The following is a 24,932-nucleotide window of genomic DNA, read 5'->3' as shown; positions in this document are numbered from 1 at the left end:
AAACACCGGATTCTTTGCAGCACTCCGCGCGTCCCCCCGTGCGACACCGACAACGGAAGTCACTGTTGCCAAGTCGGATTTGCCTGGTGACTGTATTGTCAGCTTTCCGGGTAGTCTGTCCAAAGCCACCACCACCCGCTTTACCAGGTATGCGCTGACAACGGACTGGCGGGTCGGAAAAGTCGGACGTATATCCAGTACTCGGATGCCTGCCTCGCAATTCCTTTCACCGAGCCGAGTCAGCGAGGTCCGCAACTCGCAGCTCAGCCCATCTCCTCGGGGCGTGCCCTTGTTGATCCGGTGTAGGTTCGCCTCCTATAAGGAGGGGCCTGGCATAGGCGAAAGGCCGGACTGAGCAATGACGGCCGGGCCGCCGAACGGCCGGGCTAGCCTGCGCCTGCGTTTGTCTCCGGCCAATAGACGCTCACGGCCACCCCATCCGCCTCTGTAGTGGGTGCGCCTGGCTTGCCACCATCACGGGAAACCCGCCAGAGGAAAGCTCGACTGTGAGTTACATCATCCCTTAATCATACTTCACTGTTAGAGCGTCCATCTACGGGCCTTCGAAGGGAATCGTAGCGTACAGCTAGGAACGACCGACGAGTGGCATGGCCAGAATAACAGAGTGCCAAGACTCCATACAAGCGCACAACCTCCCTCCCACCCGGCTGTCAAGAATCAATTCGCATGCCGCCACCAATGGGTGTGTCAAAGCATGGAAAACGAACGGCGGACATCATCAGTGTCCGTTTGCGGCTTGGGTGGCGTGCCGTACACTTGCTGCTGAATTTTAGCCATCATGTCAGACTATGTGTCGCTCCTGGGCTAGGATGCATTGGAAGCTCAGCCCTCCCAATTACAGCTCGGCTCTTTTCTTCTTCTTCTTCTTTTCGAACAATTCGGTGGAAGCTCAGAGGACTCAATTTTCCACCTAAAAGACGACCGTCAGTTACGTATACGCAGGCAGGACATCACAAATCAACACCTCCCTCCCAGTGTCTTGGACTTTCGGCGGCCGCTCCCCAGGAGCTGGGCTTATTGTCGATGAGAGTGGCTAATCCGAACAAAGGCAACCGTGGTTGATTATGGTTAAACAAAGACGCCTCCCTAGGTACAACTAGCTGCACCCTTCGGCGGGGTCGGCAACATCTTTTCGCTGTTCGGCAACATCTTTCCTTCCGCTGTCCGACACTCTTCGCACTGGGCGCGTGCCAATCAGCTTGGATCTGTCACGCTAGCGAGATGGGAAATATCCAAACGGTATCCTCGTATGATTTCACAGAAGTCCTAATACAGTTCTCGCCTGATCTTGGCAAAGGAAACGGCAAAGTCAAACTCGTCGCCAAACGCTAACATGGGGGAAGAGGGCGTTGCGACGGGCGTCGGACATCAGCTTTTTGTTAATGATGCAAACTTGCCTTTGACCCTGAATCCGCGGCGGCTCCCATACCGAAGATCTCCTCCAATTCAACAGCTTGTGGATGCTGTACTTGTCAATCCTCCGAGAATCAGCAGAGCCGGTATTCCCTAAGTATCTACTAACGGCAAAGGTCCAGACAGTAATGTTCATTCCTCTCCATCGAATAATATGTCTGCCCGCGTTCACTGATGGCTCATGTCCCTCTCGGTCGCGTGACGATGACGGGATGTGTAGTCCGTCAAGGTGGGATACCAGGGCCGTTGTAGAGAGCAACAGTCGCAGCTTTGGCGCTACAATCCAAGCTTTGGGGAGATGAGCTGCATGAGAACCTGGGCTTGCAGCTATCGTCCGCATACACCGTGAAGAAAACATGACCAATCCCAGTAAGCCTTTGTATGAGTGTGGGTTACTAGGTGGCTTCATTGGGTATTATATTCGTGGCACAGTCAGAGTCGACGAACGTTACGCACGTCAGGATGTTGGACACGCGTGTCCTGGAGCCCGACATTTTTGTTCTGCAGCAACATAGATGGCAAGACACGGCCTCTCTTTCGCTCTCTCTCTCTCTCTCTCTCTCTCAGCCGCTAACCCCATGCAAAACGGCCTCCAATCTCCACCAACAGTCCCTGACGGGAAGGGCACTCATTTTGCGAATAAAACGAGCTTATGGAGCGGACCGAAAAGGCGGAACTCACCCGTCGAAGCACTATCGACACCTCTTGGCGTGTACTTTTCTTGCCCTCCCCCGACTTGTCTTTGTTTAAAGAGCTACTGGCTCTGAGCGAGCCATTCCTAATCCAACAGTCAGCAACAACAAAGAGTATTCGACCTTGATTCTAAAAAAACCAGTCCCCAGGCCGCATTCGACAAGATCTCCTTAGCAAGCGGCTTTTTCAGTGAACCGGTAGCTACCAGTGGCATGGGTCATATTCCGCCAGACTCCCGTATTGCCTCCTAACGATACCTGCTCTTCTCTCTCACCCTCTCCTCTCCCCCGGACCAAGCCCGCAGACCAGTAACCATTATCTCTAAATGTCGACAGATAGCATGGAGCCCCGGATCATACCCTATCAGTTGCCGCCTGGTATGGAGATTGCCATCCCGCCAGGGGGCGAGCTGCCTCCTCAACAACCGATGGGCACATATGGGAAGAAGCCGCTTCCACCGCTGCCTCCTTTACAACCAGGCCTACGCCGTCAGCTTTCGGCCTTCTCATTCGTCTCGGCCATGTCGGGTGCATCAAAAACGACGACAAGAGATTCATCGAGATCACGAAGCCGCGAGGGGGCAACGCCGTCGCCCTCGCCGTCACCCCTGGAAAACGACGAAATTAAGCAACTGGAGGACGACATCAACGAAATCCTCGCTCAGCACACACCGACGCCCACCCCACGGAGACTGTCGGAAAACCGAAGCTGCTCGCCCTACAACCGTCGGCCAGAGTCCAAGGTTAGGAGCTTCGCCGCTCGGCGCCTGTCAACTCCTATAACGAGTTACTGCACCCTTCACCAGTCATCCGTCAAGATAAAACAGATAACTGGGCTCGACCTCGAGTACAACGACTTCAAGAAAGCCCCACCCCGGCCGCCGCGATCACCCATAGCCCCAGACATGGCGATCCCCGCGACCCCCGACAACTCCGGCAGCGTCCACAGCGCAGAGAAGCCGACTTCGGCATCGGAACCGGCTCGGACGCTGAACATGATTGATGATGACGACAACGACGATGACGAGTCGGATGCGGAGAGTGTCGAATGGGACTTCAGCCCCACCGCACGGAGGCGCATCCCGTCGTGGATACCGGCGTCGCCGGTGCCACCCCGGGTCGAGATTTCTGACTTTGACCAAGCAAGCCCACGCCGTCGCGACTCGGAAATCGGACCACTGAGATCACCGGGCATGCACCATTTCGAAACGCTCCCTGCCCGACGGAATAACCACATGGAGGTTAGCTACGTGGGGGCCAAGGACCTGTACCATGCAACGGCGACATCGATCGCAAACTCGACCCAGAAGAGGTTGGCAATAGCACAAGCTAGCGTCGATGCAACACAAGATTCGGGCCTGTCGCCCAAGACCAAGATGAGCTTCGCGGCCAAGGTGCTCCAGTCCGGCAGGAAGCGGCCGCCCATGGGCATCAACACCATGCCGCAGTCGCCGTTGTCCCTGGTCGCCTCGACAAGCTCCAGCACGAGCAAGCAGTCGCCGGAATCGGGACGCCCGGACATGCACGCTCACTCGATGGACGACGACCGTATGCGGGTCAAGTACTCGGACACGCTGTTTCGCGTCTTCGGGCGGAGCGGCGAGCACCGGAGAGCGGCCTCGGCGGACGACACGGCGCCCGTCGACGCGTCGCCTCTGCCGACTCTTTCGGAAGCCGGCAGCGTGGCATCTACCCTGGCGGTTCCGGACTCGCCCCCGAGCAAGATAGGCAGCCGGCTATCGGTGCAGGTTATAGCGGCGCAGTTCAAGAAGACGGCTAGCTCAATGGTGCTATCAAAGGACGAGCGGCGGAGGGAGACTCTCAGACAGAGCATCCGGGTGATACCGGAGGGGAGCTCGCCTTAGCACGCAGAAGCGTAGCGCATAGACGGCGTCGGCGTAGCGTTTGGAACGGAAAGGGGCCTGCGGGTGTAGGTGATGCACATTGCTTGGCACTTCTGTGTGGGATGCATCCTCCTCGCCCGATGCTTGGGATGGAGCGTATATGGAAGGGTAACACATACTTGAAGGAGGTGGTATCACCTCTGCGTTTGTGCAGTTTAGCGTTGTTTGTGGTATCATGAGAGGGAGGGGCGTTTGAGAGGGATTATGGGAAGCGTCGTCTTTTTGGTTCGGTATCGGAAGGAGGAAGCCTGCGTGCTGCGGATCCTGACGACCCAGAACAAGAACGAATAAGGTAATGACGGATATAGGCTAGAGAAGAAAGGTTTATTTGAACACCTTACCACTGAGTACATTGACTACCTAGGTACACGAATAATTAGAGTAAAAAAGAAGAGACATCTGTTGATACAAACTTGAGAGTCCGAAAGCGCCCGAAAGTCGTGTGACGTGAACAGCCCCTTCCGAGCATCGATAAGGTAACGAATAAGTAATAGCGGGTGAGGGCCTGTCACACCCTCCTATGTGCAGCCCGGAAAAGGCCAATCAAAAGGCCTTGCGGTGACTAACCCGCACCCGCGAGAGAGCCCCGTGTCCGCCGGGCCGCCGCCTACCGAGCATCAGTCATCTCTCATCTGACGAGACGGGCGATGAGAAAAGGGACCTCTTGATTTGGCTTGACCAGCAACGAATGAGGCAGTTACTGGCGGTCCAATGACTATGTATAACATGTACGTATTTGGTATGTTCCAACCGATCCATCATAATTGAATCACTTCGGACGTTTGTTCGCTGGCTGCAGCCTGTGACGATCGGTCACTTGCGCGGGCTGGCAGCCACTACACTACACTACACTACACTACACCACAGTATGCCTTAGGCGGTTCAAGATATCTAGACCGACCCCACCCCCGCAATTCGGCTCGGCCTTTTCCCTCACTTTCCCCAAGACATGTTCGCAGCAGCATCGGAACTGTCTGCCTGATTGTCTGTCCTCTCTCTCCAACCACACGCACACACACACAACTGCAACTCCCGAATCTGCAGCGCTATCCATCCGTCCCTCTTCCCTGCCATCACATCTCAGCCAACCACGTCCCGCGTCCGTGACCTTCTAGGCAAGAACACGCGCGCGCACGACCGCCCCGACCTGCCTGCTGCTGGTCGCTGGACGCCGAACCTCGCTTGCTCGTGTTGTGTTCAATAGCTTGCAGAGTCTGGGCCCTGGACCCGGGACTCCAGCTAACCCTACACACCACCCCTCTTTTGCTCCCGTCTCTTCTGTCTTCTTCCCTTTCCCATATCCTTTTTCCGTTGGTTGGCTCTACTCTGGGCTCCCGCCATCCGCCTCCCCTCCCCTCCCCTTCCCCCCATAGGACCGAGAATGAGCCAAGCGGCCGCGACGGACCCCTCGCCGGCCCCAACCTCCCCTCCGTCCTTCTCCGAAGACGCAGCAGCAGCAACGACAGGCACCACGACCACCGCGACGGCGTCTCCAGCCCTGCAGCAGCAACACCAAGATCATCAGCTAGACGAGGCTACGCCACTAACGGCCCAGGACGTCCACGAGATCACCACCCACCTCGCCGCAGCCGCCAAGCACCCGTCCGCCGCTACCTCTGTAGTGTCTCCCTCGCCCGCAGCCGGGGTAACCGCCGCCACCACTCCTGCAACTCCTTATTCTGCTAGCAGCAAGAGGGGCGACGTCGACGACAGCACCGCCAATCCGAATCCCGAAGGTGTCCTGATCCTCGACGACGACGAAGAGGTTACGAGCTACTGGGATGCTGAAGCTATGGCTCCGCTAAACCCAGTTTCTGCGGTTAGTGGTTACCCTCGCCCCTCTTCCCGAATCTTGGTAGCAGTTAGTAGTTGGGCTATATGCTAGATGCACCCTCCACGGAACGGTGCAACTCTATCACCATTTCCTTCCCGTTTTCTAGTCTATCACTACTTGTGTACCATGACTCCCCGAATCTTGCTCTATGCTCACGCCTCCCCGCCTCCCCCACCATTTGCTATGTATACCCTCATATTGCTGCATATGAAGCGCCGTGTTACCCTATGAACTCGAGATTCGGTGCCTGTTTTCTTTCTTTTCCCTCCCTCCTCCTTTCCTCATTCTCGCCGTTTCCTTCTTGAATTTGTAATACATGTCACTAGCGCCGTCATGTATCTTTGCGCGAATAGGATGCTGATGCGCTCAAAGGCGGCCATCTCGCGACTGCGTCGATATGTTCCGCCCGCCTTCCCGCTCTGGGACCGTTTGCCAGTAAGCCGCCGCGCGGCGGTCTTGATACTTTTGTACGCGGACCGCAGGGGCGATTTGCGAGTCGTCATCACAATGCGCGCCGCGAGCCTGCGGAGCTTCTCCGGGCACGCGGCATTCCCTGGTGGAAAGGCGGATACAATACAAGAGACACCGTGTAAGCTTGCTGCCAGCCCGCCGTCCTGTCCGCATTCACCCGTGCGGAAGAGAGAAGTCCCCGAGACAGGGAGAAGACGGAAAGGCTAATGTGGAAACTGCGGGACAATAGACGAAATAGCGAGACGTGAAGCGTGGGAAGAAATAGGTCTGCCCATGGACGACGCCCGCATCCCCAAGCCCTTCAAGATCGAACCCCTCTGCTACCTCCCCTACAACCTCGCCCGGACGGAGCTCGTCGTCCGCCCCTGCGTGGCCTTCCTCCACGCCGACGAGGAGCCCGACGAGAACCCCAGCCCGCTCGTCGAGGAGCGCATGATCCCGCGCCTGGACGCCAAGGAGGTCGCCGCCGTCTTCTCGGCGCCGTTCCAGAACTTCCTGCGGGCCAGGGACGCGGAGCCGCACGGCAACAGGGCGCTGCCGCCGGGCCACTGGTACGACGGCAGCTGGATCCAGTGGAAGGACCACCCGTGGCGCGTGCACAACTTTTACGTGCCCGTCGACGACCAGCGCGTCACGACGCCGGGGAACGCGATGGAGGCGGACCACCCGCAGAGCAACCTCGCGGAGAAGCTCGAGGAGGACAAGGTGGACAGGTTCAAGGTGTGGGGGCTGACGGCGCACATGCTCGTGGACGCGGCGCGGATCGCGTACGGCAAGGAGCCCGAGTTTGAATGCAACTCGCACTTTGGGGACGAGGAGATCATCCTGCAGGCCGAGAGGGAGGGGAGCCTGGTCGACAAGAAGAGGAAGCGAGACGAGGCGACGGCGACCGGCACTACGGAGGAGAAGGCGGAACCTGCGAAGATGTAGGTCCACCGTTGAGAGGCCATCACCTACGGGGGCATGGAATATAAGACTGGGCAAGCGACTAGGCAAGCGGAAGAACAGGGAGCCCGCTGTGGTCCCTCCCCTCATTGTAGAAAAGATACTATAGAGGCTGCAGCTAGAACTGCTGCAGCGGCCATGATAAGTGAGTCTTGCTTTCAAAATGTATATAGTAGTCCGAGTGTGCCAGCATCTCTCTGCTTCCCCGCCCCATCCTATATCACCCTCCGCTCGACTCGCACCGCCTGTCTTCGGGCAGGAGCTGCGGGAGCTTGATGCTATTGAAAGAAGTAACGCCCCTGAAAAGATACGCCGCCGGTGGTGTTTGGAAAACGATAAAAAAGCAGTGGATTCAGAGGCATGTCTATTGGTGAGATTCTTGGTGGCTGGGCTTCCCCAGCCCGCAGAGCCATCGGTGGGACGGCTCAATGACAGGCGTTGTCTTTTGTCGACGAGGTCGTGCTTCCGAACAAGGCGTAGCCCACAAACGCGCCGACCGCAACGGCGACCATGACCCAGCCGTTGTATGTCATGAAGACGAGCCTGAATATGTCAGCCACTAACTCTCTCTTCCCCTCCCCTCCCGCTCTCGTATCTGCGGGCCATGGTCTGTCGTGATTCTTTCGCGCGCAACCGCATGATGCTGCTGCTGCTGCTGCTGCTGCTGCTGCTCCCCCCCTTCGAGGTACGCACAAAGACAAAAGACAAGCCAGCCATTGGGGAGAGGCCAGAAGGTTGGATTTTTCACTTACATGAGCATGAAGGCGTAGAAGTTTTGTGCGGCGTAGAGGGCAGCCTTGAGGAGGTGAGCGCTCTTGCTGGCCTCGGCCTGTTCGCGTCCTGTCCATAGGAAGGGGGTTGTCTCAGTAACGGTTTCAGCGACGCCTCGAGAGACACAGGACTCTTAGCTCATCGTGCGCTATCATATTTTGGGGGAGATTTCAGGGTCTGTATGCGCCCCCCAAGGTCCACTCTACGACGGTCGTTGAAAGAGAGGCGCTAGGTAGGGGGGCGCAAGTTCAAAGCATGATAGTGTGGCGCGAAAAGGGACGGGCACGGAAGCAAGGAGAGAAGGGGGGTTCTTGGATGTATGGGTATGTTGTATGACGTGTACGTGTTTGCGGTCGCGCAACAAAGGAGAGGACTTACTGGGGAGGGATTCGATGCGCTTGTTCACGGAGTTCTCGTAGCGGCGGGAGGCGGCGCGGAGAGCCTCGTAGCCGGCGGCGAGGGCAACGACAAGGAGGAGGGAAATGACGAGGCCGGACGTAGAGCGGACGTGCCACTGACGGAAGACGATGCAAAGGTTCTTGGTATCCCAGGTGAAGAGCATCTGGAGAGAGGGATCGGGGTTAGCCGGTGTTCTCGATGTTCGGGGAAGCGGGCAGCGAGGGAGACGGAACGGGATGGGTAGCCCCCGGGGAGAGGGAAGCTCCCGAAGCTCTGTGAGGGTCTGACGGAGAGGAAGAGAGACACGCGTATGTGCGCGGGTTGAGCTTACGTTCATGCTGCACCGGTCGCCCATGCCGCCGCCCATGCCGTTTCCGCCCATGTTGCCGTGATCCATGGCGGAGTGGTCCATGTGGGAGTGATCCATGTGGGAGTGGTCCATCGTGTCGGTGCTGGTTTTGCAAGCGGTAAGATTTTGTTGTCGGGTTGTTCGGTGGTCGGATTCGAGCGTGAGTTGGTGGACGAGGACGATGATGTTGTTTGTTGAAAAAAAGGGGAAATATGCGACAAGACCAGAGGAGCTTCGGCCGGGGGGGAGGGGGGGTGAAGTATGAGATGATGTACGGAGGACGGGAACGTGATAGGTAGCTTCGATAACGCAAGATAGGGTCACAGTGTCGCAGTTTCGCGGGGGTGGGAAGGGGGTTCGGACCCGGTGGGGCGGGAGCTAGGGAGATGGACAAAAGAAGAGTGGGTAGAGAAAAAGAAAGGTCTGAAAAGGTTCGAGCCCGCAGGTAGCTCTTTTGAAAGAATGACAATCTTCTTCGTACAGGCAAACGTGTATCGGCAAACGTGGATCGGAAATCGCTGCCGAAACTAAAATAGGGCGAAGGGTGGCGGCCCGTGGCTTGAGGAAACTCGCTCAAATGTGCGCACGTCAAGCGGCGAGATGGGATGTTCCCTCCTCGTCGCCTCTCTTTGCCTATGCTCTTTCCCACCGGCTTGAGTCGGTGTGAGGGAAGAAGCGGTCGGTAGCAGTCATTGTTACGAGGAGCCCGCTGTCTGGCGGGCTGGGGCTTTCGACACGTCGTAATAGTTGGCCATGCGGAAAGGAAGGATTTACACGTAGGTACCTAGTTTAGGGCGAACCGCTGTAAGCCTGCAACCCGCTGCCGGACTGGACCCCGTGACATGCTTAGCAACCCCCCGAGGAGAATTACCCGATATCAAGGCAGAGAGAAGAATCTGGAAGGGGTGGCATGAGAGTTACGTCGTGGCGGCCAGGGCGTCGTTGGCTCGTCCGAAGTGATTTAATAGTGTGGTCACTCCCATCTCCCGGACCCTTTAGGCTGCCGCTGCTGCCGCTGCTGCATCTTGCAGGACGCAGCACCTGGTGCTCCCCGGCCTGCGAGATCGATAGATGTACGACTCTCAACGCTGCTAGTAGTAGGCGGCCAAGTGACGGGTAGGGCGGGGCGGGGCGGGGGTACGAAGGGTTCCCCCTTACTCAGGCATGACGGGCGCCGGTCAGTCACATGGGACTCTCGTCACGCCTGTCCCTGCAGCCGCCAGTGGTATTCAGCGATTCCTGTTGCTCTCAGCCGGCCGTGGCTCCATGGACGCGCGGTTTCTGGTAGGAGGGTCGCTTGGGTCTTTGAATTTTCTGATGCGTGTGGATCGCTCTCGGGTTGCTTGAGGCTGGTCTGCTACGGCTCGAGTTGCCAATGATTCACATGAGGTATGAAGCCCTGGGCCCTCTTACCTCCGTCATGATCCCGAGATGGAATTGCTCCGATGCATTCGGGACAATGAGCCTGCAGCTGCTGGGCCCTGGGTTGCGGGCGGGCCAGCGTCGAACAATAGTGGGTGGCCCCGAGGTCGACGCCGACGGGCCGCCCGGACTAGGACGACTTTAGCGGACCAGAAGGTTGGTAGGGAATGCCAGTGTGGTTTTGAAACCATCTCTTCATATCACCGAAAGCCTAAAGCATTCGCGCGCTCAAGCTCATTCGCCACGGAGGGGCTGATTACAAAACATTATGTTGGCCTGACTTCATCTCTGGCAACCTGCAGCACCAGAGTCAACATATTCCTGTGCCCCAAGACCCAGTCTTCACGAAATTGCAGCGATTGAGAGCGCCAAAAGCTTGCAATACGAAAACTGCTTTCAATTTTCAACGCAACTGGCTCGCCCTCATCCTCCACTATGCTCGGACCCCCTGTCAACCTGCCCAAGTGGTGAGTAGCGACTCCAGAACACCATGATGCGACTTTTCGAAGCTATTCGCGCAACCCCCCACTTCGACCAGGCTTGACTCAGGCTAACGCATGCCACACCAGGCTGGAGGAGAACTCGCACCTCCTCAAGCCCCCAATCAACAACTACTGCGTCTACAATGACGACTTCACAGTCATGGTACACTTTTCAACTACACGTGCCACTGTTCTGTCAACTACACAACGAGTTGCAGTTTGCTAACCCCGTTCCTAGATCGTCGGCGGCCCCAACGCCCGGACGGACTATCACATCAACCAGACGCCCGAGTGGTTCTACCAGTACAAGGGCGCCATGATGCTCAAGGTCGTCGACGAGGGCGTCTTCAAGGACGTCATCATCCGCGAGGGCGACATGTTCCTCCTCCCCGGAAACACCCCGCACAACCCCGTGCGCTTCGCAAACACCGTCGGCGTTGTCCTCGAGCAGCGCCGCCCCGAGGGCTCGCTCGACCGCATGCGCTGGTACTGCGAGTCATGCCGCGACGTGGTCCACGAGGCCGCCTTCCACTGCACCGACCTCGGCACCCAGATCAAGGCCGCTGTCGAGGCCTTCAAGGCCGACGAGCAGGTGCGGACGTGCAAGAAGTGCGGCGCCGTGGCCGAGGCGGCCCCGAAGCCCGGGTCGATCAAAGACCCCAACCTCGAGTGATTCATCTGGCAGTGTCTGGGAGGCGTGTGTTTACGGTGTTTTAGGTGGGGGGAGTATGTTGTAGGCGAGCAGACAGTCTATGTAATAAGAGTACATGCAATTCGGTCGATCGACGTCGAGACATTTTCTCGCACCCGCGGGCTGAGACCCAACATGACCTTCCCAGGAAATTGTTGCAGATAAATCGCTCATAATATTCTATACATCCGACTCAGGAACGTCAAGTCCGCCTACGTCTCGGCGAACTGGTACGAACTGGGAGATTCCTCGACGCCAACCTCAATCTTGGCCTCGGGAAGCTCCTTGCCATTGACACGGAGACCGGCGTGGATAATGTCTCCGGGCACGGCCGGGCCGACCCCGGCGGGAGTGCCGGTGAGGACGATGTCACCGGCCTCGAGGGTCATGACCTTGGAGATGTCGCTCAAAATACGGGGAATCGGGAACAGCATCAGGTTGGTGGAGGCGTCCTGCTTGGTCTCGTTGTTGACCTTGAGGAAGAGCTCGATGTCGTGAGGATCCGGGATGGCGGACTTCTTGACAATGTCACTCATTGGCAGAAAAGTGTCGAAGCCCTTGGCGATGGACCAGGGAAGACCCTTCTTCTTGGCCTCGTTCTGGGTGTTGCGCGCAGTCATGTCGATGGCAAGCGCGTATGCTGCGTCATGTCAGCAAGCCCTGTGGTGAGGCGCTGGTGCCTCGGTTTGATGAGACGTACCCTCAATGGCATCGATGGCACCTTCGTAGTCGTCGGGACTGAGGTCCTTGACCTGCTTGCCCATAATGAGAGCAAGCTCAACCTCGTAGTGCATGTCGACGCCCTTGGGCCTCAGCACGGGGCCAGCCCCGGGGAGGAGGATGGAAGAGGTAGGCTTGAGGAAGAAGAAGGGTTGCTTAGGGCGGGCACTGTTGAGCTCTTTGATGTGATCGCTTCAGACCGCAGGTTAGCTGTCTCTCTGGTGCTGGTGCCGCTGAGGGCGATGGACAGGTCACTCACGCATAGTTGCGGCCAATGCACATGACCTTTCCGGCCTTCTTCAACGAGGCGGCGGTAGCCATTGATCGTCTAAACACCAAGGACATCTTGAGTTATGCAACGCTATTCCGTCTCTGTTGGAGGCTCTCGTCAGTATCGGACTCTTTTACGTGAGCGTGAGATGTTGATAACGAGCTCGGGATGAAAGCCGAAGCGATGCCGGAGCAGCACCGGATAGCGAACACTCGGCGATCACGGGTGGGCCCGTTATGCTTAGTCAGGGCCAGCGTCCACTATGACGGAAGAAGGTGCTAGGTAGGTTGGTAGGTAGGTATGTAACGTCGGGGGAGCTACTGGCACAACGGAGGTTTGCCAATGCGGACTAGGCGCTTTGGCGCTGGCGGATGCGTCAATCGGTGACCAGCTAATTAATTACATACATAGTATGGCAACCACACTAAAGTCCTGCATCAGGGCGGGGGAGGAGCTTCCAGATGGAACGGCGACTTCGCGCAGGCTTCAATCCAATCTGATTCACGTGGGATCTTCTTGAAGGTGTTCTTGAGTCAATTGTTTCCACTACCGTATCCTCTGACTTAACTGAAAAACCGCACAGACCGCAGGCTGCTGAAAAGGGGCTGGCGTGGTGGCAGAAACAGGGATCTAAATGTGGCAAATACAGGGAGTCATTTACGTCAGCAGCAAGTTAGGCGGCAAGGGTTAGGGTTACATGGGTGGGTGTGTGTAGAAATAGATTGACCGCTTTCTATAAGGGGTCTAGCGTATGGTCTATGCGGTTTTTCAGTTAAGTCAGAGGATACGGTAGCCCGGTCGAGGAAAGAAGAAGGCCAGGAACCGACCACTTTGAGGGGTTCAACAGTGAGGCGGTGGTCAGTGGCAACCGTCCACTGAGGTGTGCCACACATTCCAGCAGTCACTTCATCGGATTGCAAGGACAGGGAAGGGCCCGGGGTCGCGTGCAGTGTGGTTGAATTGGTGGGGGAAGGGAAAGTGTCACCCTCCCCCGCTTCCTTCTTCTTCGATGACAGCACGGCGACCCTTCCGCCGAATCCGATCGCCAAGAACCAATCAGGATACCTTTTCCCTGCAATCCGGGTGCTGGCCTTCCTTTGTTAGGTACCTATGTCTCCGGCGGGGTAATTCTCTCTCTCTCTTTCTCCCTCTCTCTCTCTTTTTTTTTTTTTTTTTTTAGGGCCACCTACAACCAGACCTTTTATAGCCTGCCAAAAGTATATGTTTATCAGCATCTTTACTCAGGCTGTGAGATGCTTCTTTGAGCTACACAAACTCACAAGCATACGAACAAGAAAAGAACGACAGCTCCTGGTACTCGCACCCTCCGCTCTGGCCCTCCTCCAGCTACGCGATTCTCAAACCTGACACAGTCAAACCTCTCCTCCGGCGCCTGTGCCGCTTTGTCTTTTTCCGAAGACTCCTTTCTCGGCCTGCTTTGGACTGAACTAGAGTGAATGACGGCGTGGGTGGGTTCCGTGTTCCGCTCCTGTCCAGTCCCACTCTTCTGATTTACTGCTAATTACCAACGTATCCACTTCGGATCCTCGACTAACACTGCATCGGTCAAGGTTTAATTACCCAATCCTCCATCCTTCGCACGCGATCATCCCCCCAAGGAGAATCTGCACACGCGCTCCAAACGACGCCATGGAGAGCCTCCAGCTGGCACAGATGCTCGCCGATCTGAGCAGCCTCAATGCGGCGGTTCGTCCCCCTCTCCTTTTCCTAACTGTCTTTTGTCGCAATCTCTCCTCCAGCGCGCATTCCTTGGCTTGCCCATGTAGCCCCCCCGCTTTGCGCTCTGGCAGTCGAAGGGGGAAACGGGAGTCGAGTAGGGGAGGGCCGCAGTGGACTTTTTGAGCAACTCAGAAACAGGCTGTCTACTGGAAGCTGACGATTTCTTTTCTCCAACCTCAGGAACCCAATGCGGCAGCAGCCCTCGTCACAGCGAACAAGGCCATCGATACCGTCGAGAGGGCCGGCACCAACCCCGCCGGCGCCGGACTGCCTAAGCGACCTACCGATGAACTCCGCCGCGCACACAGCTCGCAGACCTCGCGGCCGGGCCCAGGCAACGTCTCTCCCGCCCGCATCGACAAGTTCGGCCGTCGTATCATGATGAGCCCGCCCGTCTTGTCACGCTCCAACTCGGCCCAGGGCTCTTCCATCCCGGGCACCCCAAAAAGAGAATCAGAGGTACGAGGCGCTGTCCCGCTGCTGTTGCATCAGTCACATCATTCAAGGACAAGACAGAGTGCTTACACGACGGCTGTGGAACAGGGCGAAGACGATCTGGACCGGGCATCGACATTGATGGCGCTGTACGAGATCCGCGCAAAGCTGAAGCAACAGGACAACAGCAGCCTCATGAAAGCGCGCGAGAAGATTGCCGACCTGGCCGCACGGCAGCACCAACAACAGACGGCTCCGGCCAAGAAGGAATCCGAGAGGATAACCTCCCGGTTCACGTTTCCCAAGTAAAGACATCGACAAGCAAGCAAGCACACATCTGCTTCGTTTCACATCAGCGGTGGTACGGCGTTCTGGGGATGACATGATCTGTTTTGCTTTGGACGAGGCCCGGCACAATGGACAATAAAAGTTGCGACGAATCGGTATTACGGGCTACGATGGGTTCTCGGTTGGACGCTGGGCATACGTTTTGCGTTTTTCTTCATGTTTTGTTTTTAGCCGATTGGCAGGCACACGGAGATCAGGCACACGGAGATCAGGCAAACCAGGGATCGGTGTACACTTGTTTCTCGTCCTTGATCTGGCTACGGGAGGGGCGCTGAGCAGAGTCTCGGGACAATGGGGGGAAAAGCGCAAGGGTCACATCTAAGGACTGAGCCACCAACGATGGATTGGGTCTCACAGCGCTTGCTAATATCATGGTCTCGATGCTGATCTGATCAGTGCAGGATTTGTGTATTGATAGAGAATTATACCTCCTAATATCCAGAAGACATGCCAGTTTCACGGGGTTGTAGCACAACGCAGACCTAGGCGCAGTGCAAGAGGGATGTGTGATGTGCAGCCAATTTATTGTGCCGATGGCTGCAGGAGTGTCGGTCATGAGAGGTGGTGAAGACCGGGAGCATCAGACCGCCAAGTCCGGCGGCGTGCTGGGAATGTTGCGAAAGTCTCAAACAACGAGGTAGAGAGAGTTTGGGGGCCAAACCAACCAACTTCGAAGCGCCTAGTGGGAAGAAACGAGCAGAGTTGGCGCTAGAAGTTTAGAAACAGACTTGGCGACAAAGCCGAGCAGTTAGAAGGGTCCCGTTCGGATTGCTCTGTTGAGCAACGATTGGGCGGAGGAAGAAGAAGAAGAAGAAGAAGAAGAGAGAGGGGTACAGATATATTGGCCAAACTCACCCAATCGGACTCGGCTGTGTCCTCATAGCATGTCTATATTAGGCTGAGCTTTCGCACCAACGAGCCAGTGAGAGTGCCGTGTATCAATCAAGTTGGGCGAGTTTGCTCATGATTTAGAGTTACCATTAGGATGGCCCTGCTGCATAGCGGCTCGTTGAGAGATTTGCCTGGTTGCAGCGTCTGCGGTGGGGGTGGACCAGCGCATCCCCGGTGGGGTTCGGCCACGCGAAGAGTGGAGGAGAGAGCCATATCAGCGTCAGCGGTCAAAGCCTCAATCACAATTGTAATGTATTCCCACCTCCCGAGCACCCGGGACGCACAGAGGGTCTCAAGTCACTAGGCCGGATGGTTGTGTTCGCGGTCTTGGAAAGTATACGAAGCACCCGGTTTTGGTATAGTGAGGGTTGGTGGCAGTGAGCGGTGGAACACTGTTCAAACGAAGCTGTAGAATGCGAGGTACCTACGATGGCTGGTGCCTTGGGTTACGATGCAGCCCGCCCAGTCGGACCTGCGTCGGAATGCCGCCGCAAGTCACCGATATCGTCTGGTCATAGATTGGCCGGAGGCGGCGAAAAAAGATTATCAAATTCGCCGGGGGATGCCTCAGTGTGTACAGTTCTTGACTAGGTACCACAGTGTAGATGAGCAAACAGCAAAACGAAGAGACGATTCGAAAAATGTTTGGATAACCTCGTGAGTCTGCACCGCCCAACTTGCTTGGCGTGTTAGTGAGCCCTTTCTCGCAAAGGCAAACAAACGAGGTCCAAACAAAACGGACCATCAACCGAATCCTTTATTTTTAGTCTATCTTTATACTGTGTATGATTTGTGTTCAAGGTATCCGTAGCCACGCTGCGGGCGACCGCGCCACGGGTCGACGAGGAACCCTGGGAAGGATACGTCGAGGGGCAAGGGGTCGGCAGCCGGAACGGGGACAGCCAAGTGTTGCCCGCGCTGGCGATGTGAGGCGTCCGGAGGTGGGCCGACTGCTTGGGAGATGACTGCTTCTCCATTAGCCTACGTTTGGCCCAGAAGTCGGGGCTCTGCGATTCGCTCGTAACCAAGCCGGGGGGGGGGGAGGCAGCCGTGGTTGGGCGAAGGTGCGAACACAGCCACTCTGGACGGAGCTACTGGACTCCCGTGAGAACCGGTCTGCCTGTTGTTATTGATCAAGTGGGTTGAAATTTGGAATGGTTTGGCGGAGCAGAACGAACCTTGACGCACCTGTGCCTTTGATGCTTTGGACGGGCCTGTATATTGGGGGATTTGGGGCTGGCTGGGCGACGAGATCTGATGCTGACATGCTCGATGGTCCAAACGGATATGTTCAAGTTGATGGCGCAGAGTCGGATAGGTATGACTGTAGCATCGGGGCTAGTGAATTTGGCCTTGTCTGGCAATGACAAAGACTGGGGGGATTAGTGTGGGCGGGCGTTTGCAGCGCCCCAAGAATCTTCCAGGTCTCACCAAGTCTGGGCAAAGAGGGAAGGCCACGCAATGGCGAGGGGAACAAGTGACTTTGCCCAGCCCCCAAGACGTAGCTTTGGGGTCTTCGTCTGGTGACGATTTGCTTGGCTCACTTTATTGAACCTACTATTATAACTTGATCCCTCCTTTTCCGCCATTCCCCTTCCCTCCAACCTCTCTCTCTTCTCCACCGTCCGATTTTTACTATCGCACTACATACATACATTCCTGGAATCAACAACCTTGTACATATTTGAGTCGCAGAGGCTTTCTCCCGCGACAAAAGTAAACAATTCCCTTATCCGATTAAACCCTGGCACCTGCAGCCAACGACCATCTTTGCATTGCATCCTAAATAAGCTGCTCTCTCGCATTATCACCTGACCGAGTCAGTATCTTATTTCTGTGCACATCGAAAGAGAGAGAGTCTTCCTGGTCCAGACCAGCCTTGTTTGGGGCGTCACCTATACTGGTTCTGAAGAAACATCACGTCATCCACCATTACCAGTCACCTCCCTCGATTCTAACGCCGCACCAAAGAAAGCACAGCTACGCTGCGGAGAGAAACGAGCTGCCAGAACCTTTTTACCAAAAGCACACACACATAACACATGAGCGGCTGAAACTTTCTCCTCACGACTACTTTTCTTCGCCCTTCTACACACCTACTCTTCCCCTAACCAGCAATACACACTGTCCATCGAAGTCGATTGAAATTTCGATTGGCGAAACACCTGTGGCCTAATTGACGTTTGTAGCTTTGGCAGGGCGCCTTGCAACGACCGATTCACCAAACAAACAAATAAATACACATATATCGGCCACCGTCAAACATGGCGGCCTTTGAACTCCCTCAAGCTCTCGAGAAGAGGTAAGTACACACTCGGACCAATCTGTGTGCATTACTTGCAGCTTGGGCCTACCAACCAACTGGCATGCACCGATGCACCTTCCACGATGCTCTTCTTCTGTATGCTGATATCAATCCGGCAGACAATATCCTTGCAGTTCCGGCCAAGTCTATAGAAATGGACTTTGCTACGAACGCGGCGCGTGGTACTGGTGGGGACGCTGGGTTCTCGCCGCCGTCGTCGCCGGCCTTGCACTTCTCATGGTGATCTTGTTAGTGTGCCCCCCGAGTGCTTCCACGCCTCCCCTGTCGTCAACGAATCATCAATACTGATAGTCTCCGAATAGGTGCATGAACGCTCGTCGTCGCAGGAGACGCGGCGTCCAGCCCATGTACGGCTTCGGGTGGATGGGTGGCAACAACAAACAGAACCAGCACACCTACGCCTACAACCAGCAGTATAACGGCCAGCACCAGGGCTACGCAGGCTACCCTCAACCGGGCGCGGACGGATCCTACCCCGCCCCGCCACCGGCCTACGGACAGTCTCAACAGAACCCCCAGTACACCGGCACGACCTTCAACCCCAACGACGGCTACTACGGCGCCCAAAACGAGGGCATCCAACTGCAGCAGCCGCAAAACTCGTACCAGCGCGACGTCTACTCGCCTCCCGCTGGCCCGCCACCTGGAAAGTAGAGACGGGTCGCGTTGGCCGACGAGAGTGTGATTGCTTGGAGACAAAGTGGTTCGCGACACAAACATGATACCTTCATTGCGAAAACCTGGGACGGCGTTGGCAGTTTTCTTGGAATGGAGTTCCGGTTGTACACATACACACACATGACACAACAAACGAGGCGACCCATGTAGGGGAACGATAGGATGGATATCAGCTGACGTGTATGATGATAATCTGACTCTGGCTCTAGGCCCAAGTCGGATGTGAGCCACCGGAGGCTCTGGACATGACTTGACAGTACAATATACCAGTATCGACACCCAGTTCCACGAGCGTTTCTGTAGAAACCCTAAAAAGACTGCGCATGTGCGATGCAGGCATCAGGCCAGGCCAGGCCACCACCTCATGCATCATGAAAAATGAAATATGTAGTCCAGCAACAATGGGCGATGCCGAGCTGCATGGTATGATCGTCACCAACTCGTTCGCGAGTTCTTAATGAAACCAGCTACGTGAAATCCCCTTAATAACATCTCACTTTTGAAGCGCTGGCGTCCGCAACTTGCATACTTGGTGCAGTGAGCAGCAGGTAGGCTCTCCCCACCCGAGACCGGACGGCTCTCGCTGGGCCGCTGCGCCTGGAAACCCAATTCCTTGACGGGCATTCGTTTCTGGGACGGGTGATAGCCCGTGCCTGGAGCTTGTTTCTTTTGACGACGAGGTCTCAGGGGGAGGAGGACTTTGTTGTCATCAGTAGGGATTCCGAGAAAGCAAAATCCATTGCGGTCGAGTCTGCAGACATCGGTCCGTTCCCTGCATTCATCCGACCGCAGTGGCCCCATACGGGCACGCAGCGGCTCCAGCGCGGATGTGGCGATAGCAAGAGCGTGATGTGGCTGGAAATAACCGTTGCCATTTTTTTCTTTTTTTCTTCTAATGTATTCCCGCTGGGGGCCCCTTGCCATGGCCCTTTGCGTCATCTCAGGCCTCAGGCACGGATTACCGCTGACTTGGCATCGGCCAAAGCACCTGGAGACGAAGGCGGGCACAATGTTTCACCTTATCGACGGTGCTCGCTAAGAGGGATGTGGGAGTGTGACGATGGGGCATCGGGCGAAGAGAGCCAACTACCGGTAATAACTTTCAATGACCGGTCTGTCAAGCCAATCATCTCCGAGGGCCTGACGGGTGAACCGGGGGAGGGGGGGAGGGGAGGTAGGCGTGCCGGACAACCGTTTTGGAAGCCTTACCATACCGGCGAATAGTGGGCGTTCAACAGCTCAAACGCAAGACCCGTAAGCGACAACCAGCAAGAAATTACAAGGCAGTGCCGACAAGCGGCAGCAATACTACGTAGATCAAGTCGGTACCCGCAGGTAGTAGTAGTAGTAGCAGCAGCGGCGGCAGCAGCAGCAGCAGCAGCAGAGAAACGTCCGTGGTCATTGCGGTCTCTTGAGCCGCCGCACAGGTACGTAGTAGATACGGGAGTTTGAAAAGAAGACGCATGAGAATTTAGAAGGGTCATGCCAGTATACAATAAAATGAAATAAAATCTTCCGTAGGGTACGGATACCGTGAGAGAAACAGGGAGGAACCGCTTCCCTCAGCCGTGTTCGTCTGAGCAGGGGCCTCCGGTCTGCTAGAGGCGGCACGGCGCTCGATCGCAATTCAAATTTCCCTCCAAAAATCTCCCCTTGGACGGGCTACGCTCAGGCCGCGCTCGCTATCTCTCTCCCTCTCTCGTCCTGCGCGAGGGGTGGGTGGATGGGTGCCTTGCATTATGGCTGCATGACCTGCATTATAGGGAGGTCTATCCGTAATGTTTCCTCTATTGTGATTTGACCGGGCAGGCCCGTTTGGTGGTGTTCACTGCTCTCCTCCCCCTTCCTCATTGTTAACTCTGATCGTCCCTCGTGGGTTCCTGCGGGAAAGCGATCTCTGCAGTGTATGTCCGTCACGTCAATCCCTTCCTCATTTTTACTTTCCTCTCGACACCTCGCAATCTTTTCCCTGTCCACTTTTTGATCCTCTCTGACCTTTGTGTGTTCGTGGGAACCCTTTTCGTCCCATCTACGGGCTGCCTCTAAGCAATCACTCCTTTTTTGTTTAGCCTCCCGCGTTGTATTCCCTCCGACAAACCCGCCAGGCTGCGCGTCCTTTGCCGTTTCGCTCCTTTTCCTCCATCCGCCACACAAGCCTTATCTCACCTCATCCCCTTCGCCATTCCTGAGGCTGTTTGGCAGCACTCCCTTTTGTCTCTCATTCATCATTCGACTCGACCCGATTCGCACCGCGAAAAGCAGCAAGGATCAGTCTCGAAGCCACTTCGGTACTTATTTTCGACACGTCTCGCGAAACGGACGACCCTCGCCCCCAGCCCCCAGCCTCCATCCAACCTGGGATAACCGTGTCTCTCGACAGGCCAACACAGATTGCCGCCCCCTCCCTGATTTGTGTACCGTCTACACTCTGCAGATTCGTCTACCGCTAATTCTCAGGCTAACGGCAAGGGGGAAAGTGGCCACTCACAGCGCTAAACCTATCATAGAAAGCGGTCAACCTTTCCACCCATCCTTCCACTTGCCCACTTGCCCTTTATTTACTGTTCTTACGCCTTAACTTCCTGCTGACGTAGATAACTAACCCCTGCTTTTGCTATCACCAGATCCCTGTTTCTGCCAGCACGCCAGCCCCTATTTGGTGGCCGCGATACTCCTTGCCGTTAGCCTGAGAATTAGCGGTAGACGAATCTGCAGAGTGTAGACGGTACTCCAAGGCGGCATTGAGTAATAGGACCGACCGATATAAACTACTCACTCTGTTGGCCACCGACCGCCCAGCTTTCAGGGAGATCCCCTCGTGCTTGCTGACCTGCACCGCCCAGTTTCAGTGGTCTCTCGAGACGAAAGACCTCTTGGCTAAGCATCGTCCCTTGCTGTCATTCGCCGTCTTTTTTCTACCATCCGCCCCCACCCACTCGCACACTCAAGGGGGGCGAACGCTTTGCCCTGTCGCAGTGACGACGAACTCTTCTTTCAATTTCTTTGCAGGCGACACAGACTTGGTTCCTCTGTGAGCCTCTCGACTTTCGTTTCCGACCACCACCCAACTTTCGTTTTGCCCTTGGCTTTTTGTGATTTTCCCATCCTCCTTTCTCTTAGGCGCATTCGACCGTTACACCTGCGTTATTCGATATCCGGCACCACGAACGACTCGCCTTCCTCCTTGATTGCACTTTGATTACGCTCAAAGCCAATCGAACAACAGCAACCGAAGAAAAACACCCAAGGCCGAGGACATGATGGAACTGTAGCCTCATGATTATTTCGGATCTAGAAACCTCTTAAACAATCGACCTCGATACACCCTATTTTGTGGGTATACTATCGAGAATCACGTTCATTTTCGGAGGAAAAGAAGAAAACAGAAAGACGGGGAAACAATAGCATTCAAAGATGCCTTCGATCGATGTCGCCATGGCGAGGAGTCTTCGGGGAGGGGTATTGGGTTCGGTCGTGTCGAGCCTGGCCGCGAACATTGAGAACCGCGGAATTACGGACACGGTAACCAACGCCGGAAACCAGGTCAGCGATGTGAGAAAGGCCTTTTCCAGTTGGGACAACTGCATGGCCGCCACGTACTGCAAGTAGGTTTTTGACTGTAGCCTCGCCCGGCTGCTTGGACGCTGACATTCCCAGGTGGCCCGTCATTGGCGTTATAATTGTTGTCAGCTTGATCATCTTCTCGATTGTGTGGTGCATCATCCGATGCGCTTGCTGCGGGTTGTCGTGCTGCTGCCAATGCTGCTATTGCCTGAAGTGCTGCGGCGAATGCTGCGGTTGCTGCGACACCCCCAAGGGGACACCTCACAAGCATCTCGACGATTCATATGGACCGACGAATCAAGGCTACAAGTCCCAGGCGCCAATGGCTCCTTTCTATAACGGCGCTCCTGCGCATGCGGCGCATTCGACAGCACCTGCCGCCACGGCCAGTGGGGCTGCAGCGCCGCCACAGTATGCCGAGTTCGAGGTCAGCAAGTCCGGCTCCAACTCGGCAGACGCAGACACGCTACCGGCAATGCCGAGCTGGGAGGGTGCAGGCTCTAAGAAGGTCGCAGTCGAGGAAGAGGTGGAGCTTGAACAGATGAAGCCTGCGGCCTCACCAAACCCCAACGGACAGAACATGCCCCTGATGGCACCCAACGCTACGTCGCACCCGAACAGCCCCATGCCGGGCGACAGGAGTCCATATGGCCAGAATGCCCAGGCAGGTGCCAGCGGCTACTTCCCCAACACCAACCAGCCTGCAAACCCTTATGCGATGGGCAGCCAGGGGCCCAATGGCTACAACGGCGCATACGGGCAATCGACCTCGTCTTTCGGAGTTGACCAGGGCTACGGCGCTGGAGCTGGGGGTATGGCAGCAGCAGGAGGTATGGCAATGGCTCAAGGCGGCCGGCCTCCGCACCAGGAATTCAACAAAGGCGGGTACGGGCAGCAGAGGGGCCAGACCTACCCTCCCCCTCAGCAGGAGTTCGACCAGGACTATGGCAGCTACGAGCAGGGAGGATACGGAATGGGCCGGCCTTCGCGTAACGGCCCCAGCCCGGCTCCTATTCCCCGGAGCTTCGCGGCACCTCCTCGCAACGGGCCCAGTCCCGCGCCGCCTGGCTTCCGCCGCTCTCCCGGACCTCCCAGCGATTACCGCGACTCTCCCGCCCCTCCCAACGACTACCGCAGGTCTCCGGCTCCTCCTTCTGAGTACCGACGCTCGCCTGCGCCCCAGAACGACTACGGCTATGACCAGAAAGACCAGTACTCTGCGGACAACTATGGCCGCCCGCAATACGGAGGCGGTGCGCGTCAGTACTCTTCCGAGTCCACCCGCCCCCTAGCTCCTCAGCGCAGCTACACCGCTGAACCGGTGTCCCCGAATCTCCAGAACAACGCTGGCTTCGACTTTAGCGGCAACAGCCGCCCGCAGCAGTACAACTACAACCGCGGCCCAGGCGGTGGCGTCCCGCAGCACGTCGAAGAGGAGGAAGAGCAGCGACCTCCGCAAAGCAGCGGCGGCACCTACCCAGGATACAAGGCGTACCAGCCGACCAAGGACGGCTGGAGCGGCGTCTGAGCAAAACGACAGAACACCGTGAGCAGTTTGCACGCATGCAAAGGAGCATCGACGGCCTTTCCGCCTATACCAGACTTCTATTTAAAGCCTAATTCGGTCAGAGATTCATCCACGCAGCTTTGCTTAAATTTAAATCTTCCGATAGAGGTTTGTCTCGGATGGATAAGCCCTATCCCTCGATTCATACGGTTATTGGCCGTATATTTGGTATGCTCAGAAAACAGCATTGTTTGGGGACCGCTTCCTAGGAGTTTCGGGCATACAGAAAGGGCCGCTTTATTTTCGCATCATAACGAGGAGCAGTTCAGGGCTATATAACGACCTAAGTCAATCTTCTTGTTGGGGCGCCTTGTTTTTCTTGGTTTCAATTTCCTTGACGTTATTGGAGTGACACTATTGTGGGTTTGGTCTTTTTCACTTTTGCTTATCAAATGGTGTGGATAACCATGCGGGTTACTTTCTCTTGGCGCTGAACGAGCCGCAGGCTGGCGTCGTACCATCTGCTATCTTCATCCTGCTCGGCATGGTTCTGAGTTGGGGGCTCCGGCTGAAAGTCAATTGGGAGAGCCCTAAGGAAGTTAAAGACGGACTGACTCGAGGGGTTTAGGAGGATGGACACTGTGTTGTCGGCATGGCTTCCTGTAGCTGCGCCGGGTTCGGGGTCTCGAAAGTGACCCCGCCGGAGGATAGCAGATGAATACCAGAAGCCACATTCAACCAACGTGCGCATTTGCGGGACATGGTCGTAGTGACAGGTATGCTAAGGAGGAACCCAGCCTATAACTCGGGCAAGCCGAGGGTATCGACGTCGAGAGCACCCATCAATAAACTGCAACTGACCCGGGCAGCTGCGGTCCCGGTAGAGTCTATGCTGCGAGACACCACGCACACCGGTCTGTACGCTCAAGCAAGGCCCAGCAGAGCTACGAGGAAACCTACCGTCCGTGTCTCGGCGGCCCTTTGTGCTCCGGCGGAGGAAGTCTGTACCGCGGTTTTTCGGAGCCGACACTTGGGGTGAAACGCCTGCCTCTCCCACA

The 24,932-nt window shown here is 56.2% G+C and overlaps 9 protein-coding genes across 9 annotated transcripts; 6 read left to right on the top strand and 3 right to left on the bottom strand.

The window, feature by feature from the left end:
• Positions 1-1,206: 1,206 nt before the first annotated feature.
• Positions 1,207-2,148, bottom strand: LY79DRAFT_16559 (uncharacterized protein). The gene has a single exon (XM_060551180.1). It carries the CDS (start codon positions 1,841-1,843, stop codon positions 1,331-1,333), a length of 513 nt encoding a protein of 170 aa, XP_060420855.1. The 5' UTR covers positions 1,844-2,148; the 3' UTR covers positions 1,207-1,330.
• Positions 2,149-2,353: 205 nt separating this feature from the next.
• On the top strand, positions 2,354-4,471 carry LY79DRAFT_16445 (uncharacterized protein). The gene has a single exon (XM_060551168.1). The coding sequence runs from the start codon at positions 2,453-2,455 to the stop codon at positions 3,989-3,991; it is 1,539 nt and encodes a 512-aa protein (XP_060420854.1). The 5' UTR covers positions 2,354-2,452; the 3' UTR covers positions 3,992-4,471.
• Positions 4,472-5,411: 940 nt separating this feature from the next.
• Positions 5,412-7,265, top strand: LY79DRAFT_664658 (NUDIX domain-containing protein; the record flags this gene model as incomplete). Its single annotated transcript, XM_060562931.1, has 3 exons — positions 5,412-5,849; positions 6,237-6,453; positions 6,565-7,265. The coding sequence occupies 3 exons, from the start codon at positions 5,412-5,414 to the stop codon at positions 7,263-7,265; spliced, it is 1,356 nt and encodes a 451-aa protein (XP_060420853.1).
• A 440-nt stretch (positions 7,266-7,705) lies between these two features.
• LY79DRAFT_574683 (Ctr copper transporter family-domain-containing protein) lies at positions 7,706-8,892 on the bottom strand (the record flags this gene model as incomplete). Its single annotated transcript, XM_060559620.1, has 4 exons — positions 7,706-7,823; positions 8,033-8,120; positions 8,430-8,733; positions 8,782-8,892. 4 exons carry the CDS (start codon positions 8,890-8,892, stop codon positions 7,706-7,708), a joined length of 621 nt encoding a protein of 206 aa, XP_060420852.1.
• Positions 8,893-10,656: 1,764 nt separating this feature from the next.
• Positions 10,657-11,376, top strand: LY79DRAFT_664656 (3-hydroxyanthranilic acid dioxygenase; the record flags this gene model as incomplete). The annotated part of the gene is made up of 3 exons (XM_060562930.1): positions 10,657-10,688; positions 10,791-10,866; positions 10,942-11,376. 3 exons carry the CDS (start codon positions 10,657-10,659, stop codon positions 11,374-11,376), a joined length of 543 nt encoding a protein of 180 aa, XP_060420851.1.
• A 230-nt stretch (positions 11,377-11,606) lies between these two features.
• LY79DRAFT_574682 (fumarylacetoacetate hydrolase) lies at positions 11,607-12,459 on the bottom strand (the record flags this gene model as incomplete). The annotated part of the gene is made up of 3 exons (XM_060559619.1): positions 11,607-12,034; positions 12,095-12,306; positions 12,374-12,459. The coding sequence occupies 3 exons, from the start codon at positions 12,457-12,459 to the stop codon at positions 11,607-11,609; spliced, it is 726 nt and encodes a 241-aa protein (XP_060420850.1).
• A 1,104-nt stretch (positions 12,460-13,563) lies between these two features.
• Positions 13,564-15,296, top strand: LY79DRAFT_533331 (uncharacterized protein). Its single transcript, XM_060556357.1, has 5 exons — positions 13,564-13,699; positions 13,759-13,854; positions 13,957-14,092; positions 14,306-14,584; positions 14,669-15,296. Exons 3-5 carry the CDS (start codon positions 14,036-14,038, stop codon positions 14,867-14,869), a joined length of 537 nt encoding a protein of 178 aa, XP_060420849.1. The 5' UTR covers positions 13,564-13,699; positions 13,759-13,854; positions 13,957-14,035; the 3' UTR covers positions 14,870-15,296.
• A 2,767-nt stretch (positions 15,297-18,063) lies between these two features.
• On the top strand, positions 18,064-18,779 carry LY79DRAFT_574680 (chitin synthesis regulation, resistance to congo red-domain-containing protein; the record flags this gene model as incomplete). Its single annotated transcript, XM_060559618.1, has 3 exons — positions 18,064-18,101; positions 18,224-18,352; positions 18,428-18,779. The coding sequence occupies 3 exons, from the start codon at positions 18,064-18,066 to the stop codon at positions 18,777-18,779; spliced, it is 519 nt and encodes a 172-aa protein (XP_060420848.1).
• A 3,438-nt stretch (positions 18,780-22,217) lies between these two features.
• Positions 22,218-23,895, top strand: LY79DRAFT_585836 (uncharacterized protein; the record flags this gene model as incomplete). The annotated part of the gene is made up of 2 exons (XM_060560548.1): positions 22,218-22,408; positions 22,461-23,895. The coding sequence occupies 2 exons, from the start codon at positions 22,218-22,220 to the stop codon at positions 23,893-23,895; spliced, it is 1,626 nt and encodes a 541-aa protein (XP_060420847.1).
• Positions 23,896-24,932: the final 1,037 nt, after the last annotated feature.

The sequence above is a fragment of the Colletotrichum navitas genome, assembly GCF_030913465.1.
Source record: "Colletotrichum navitas strain CBS 125086 chromosome Unknown LY79scaffold_1, whole genome shotgun sequence".
NCBI lineage: Eukaryota > Fungi > Ascomycota > Sordariomycetes > Glomerellales > Glomerellaceae > Colletotrichum > Colletotrichum navitas.
The sequence above is the reverse complement of the archived record's forward strand: the minus strand, read 5'-3'. Positions and strand labels throughout refer to the sequence as shown.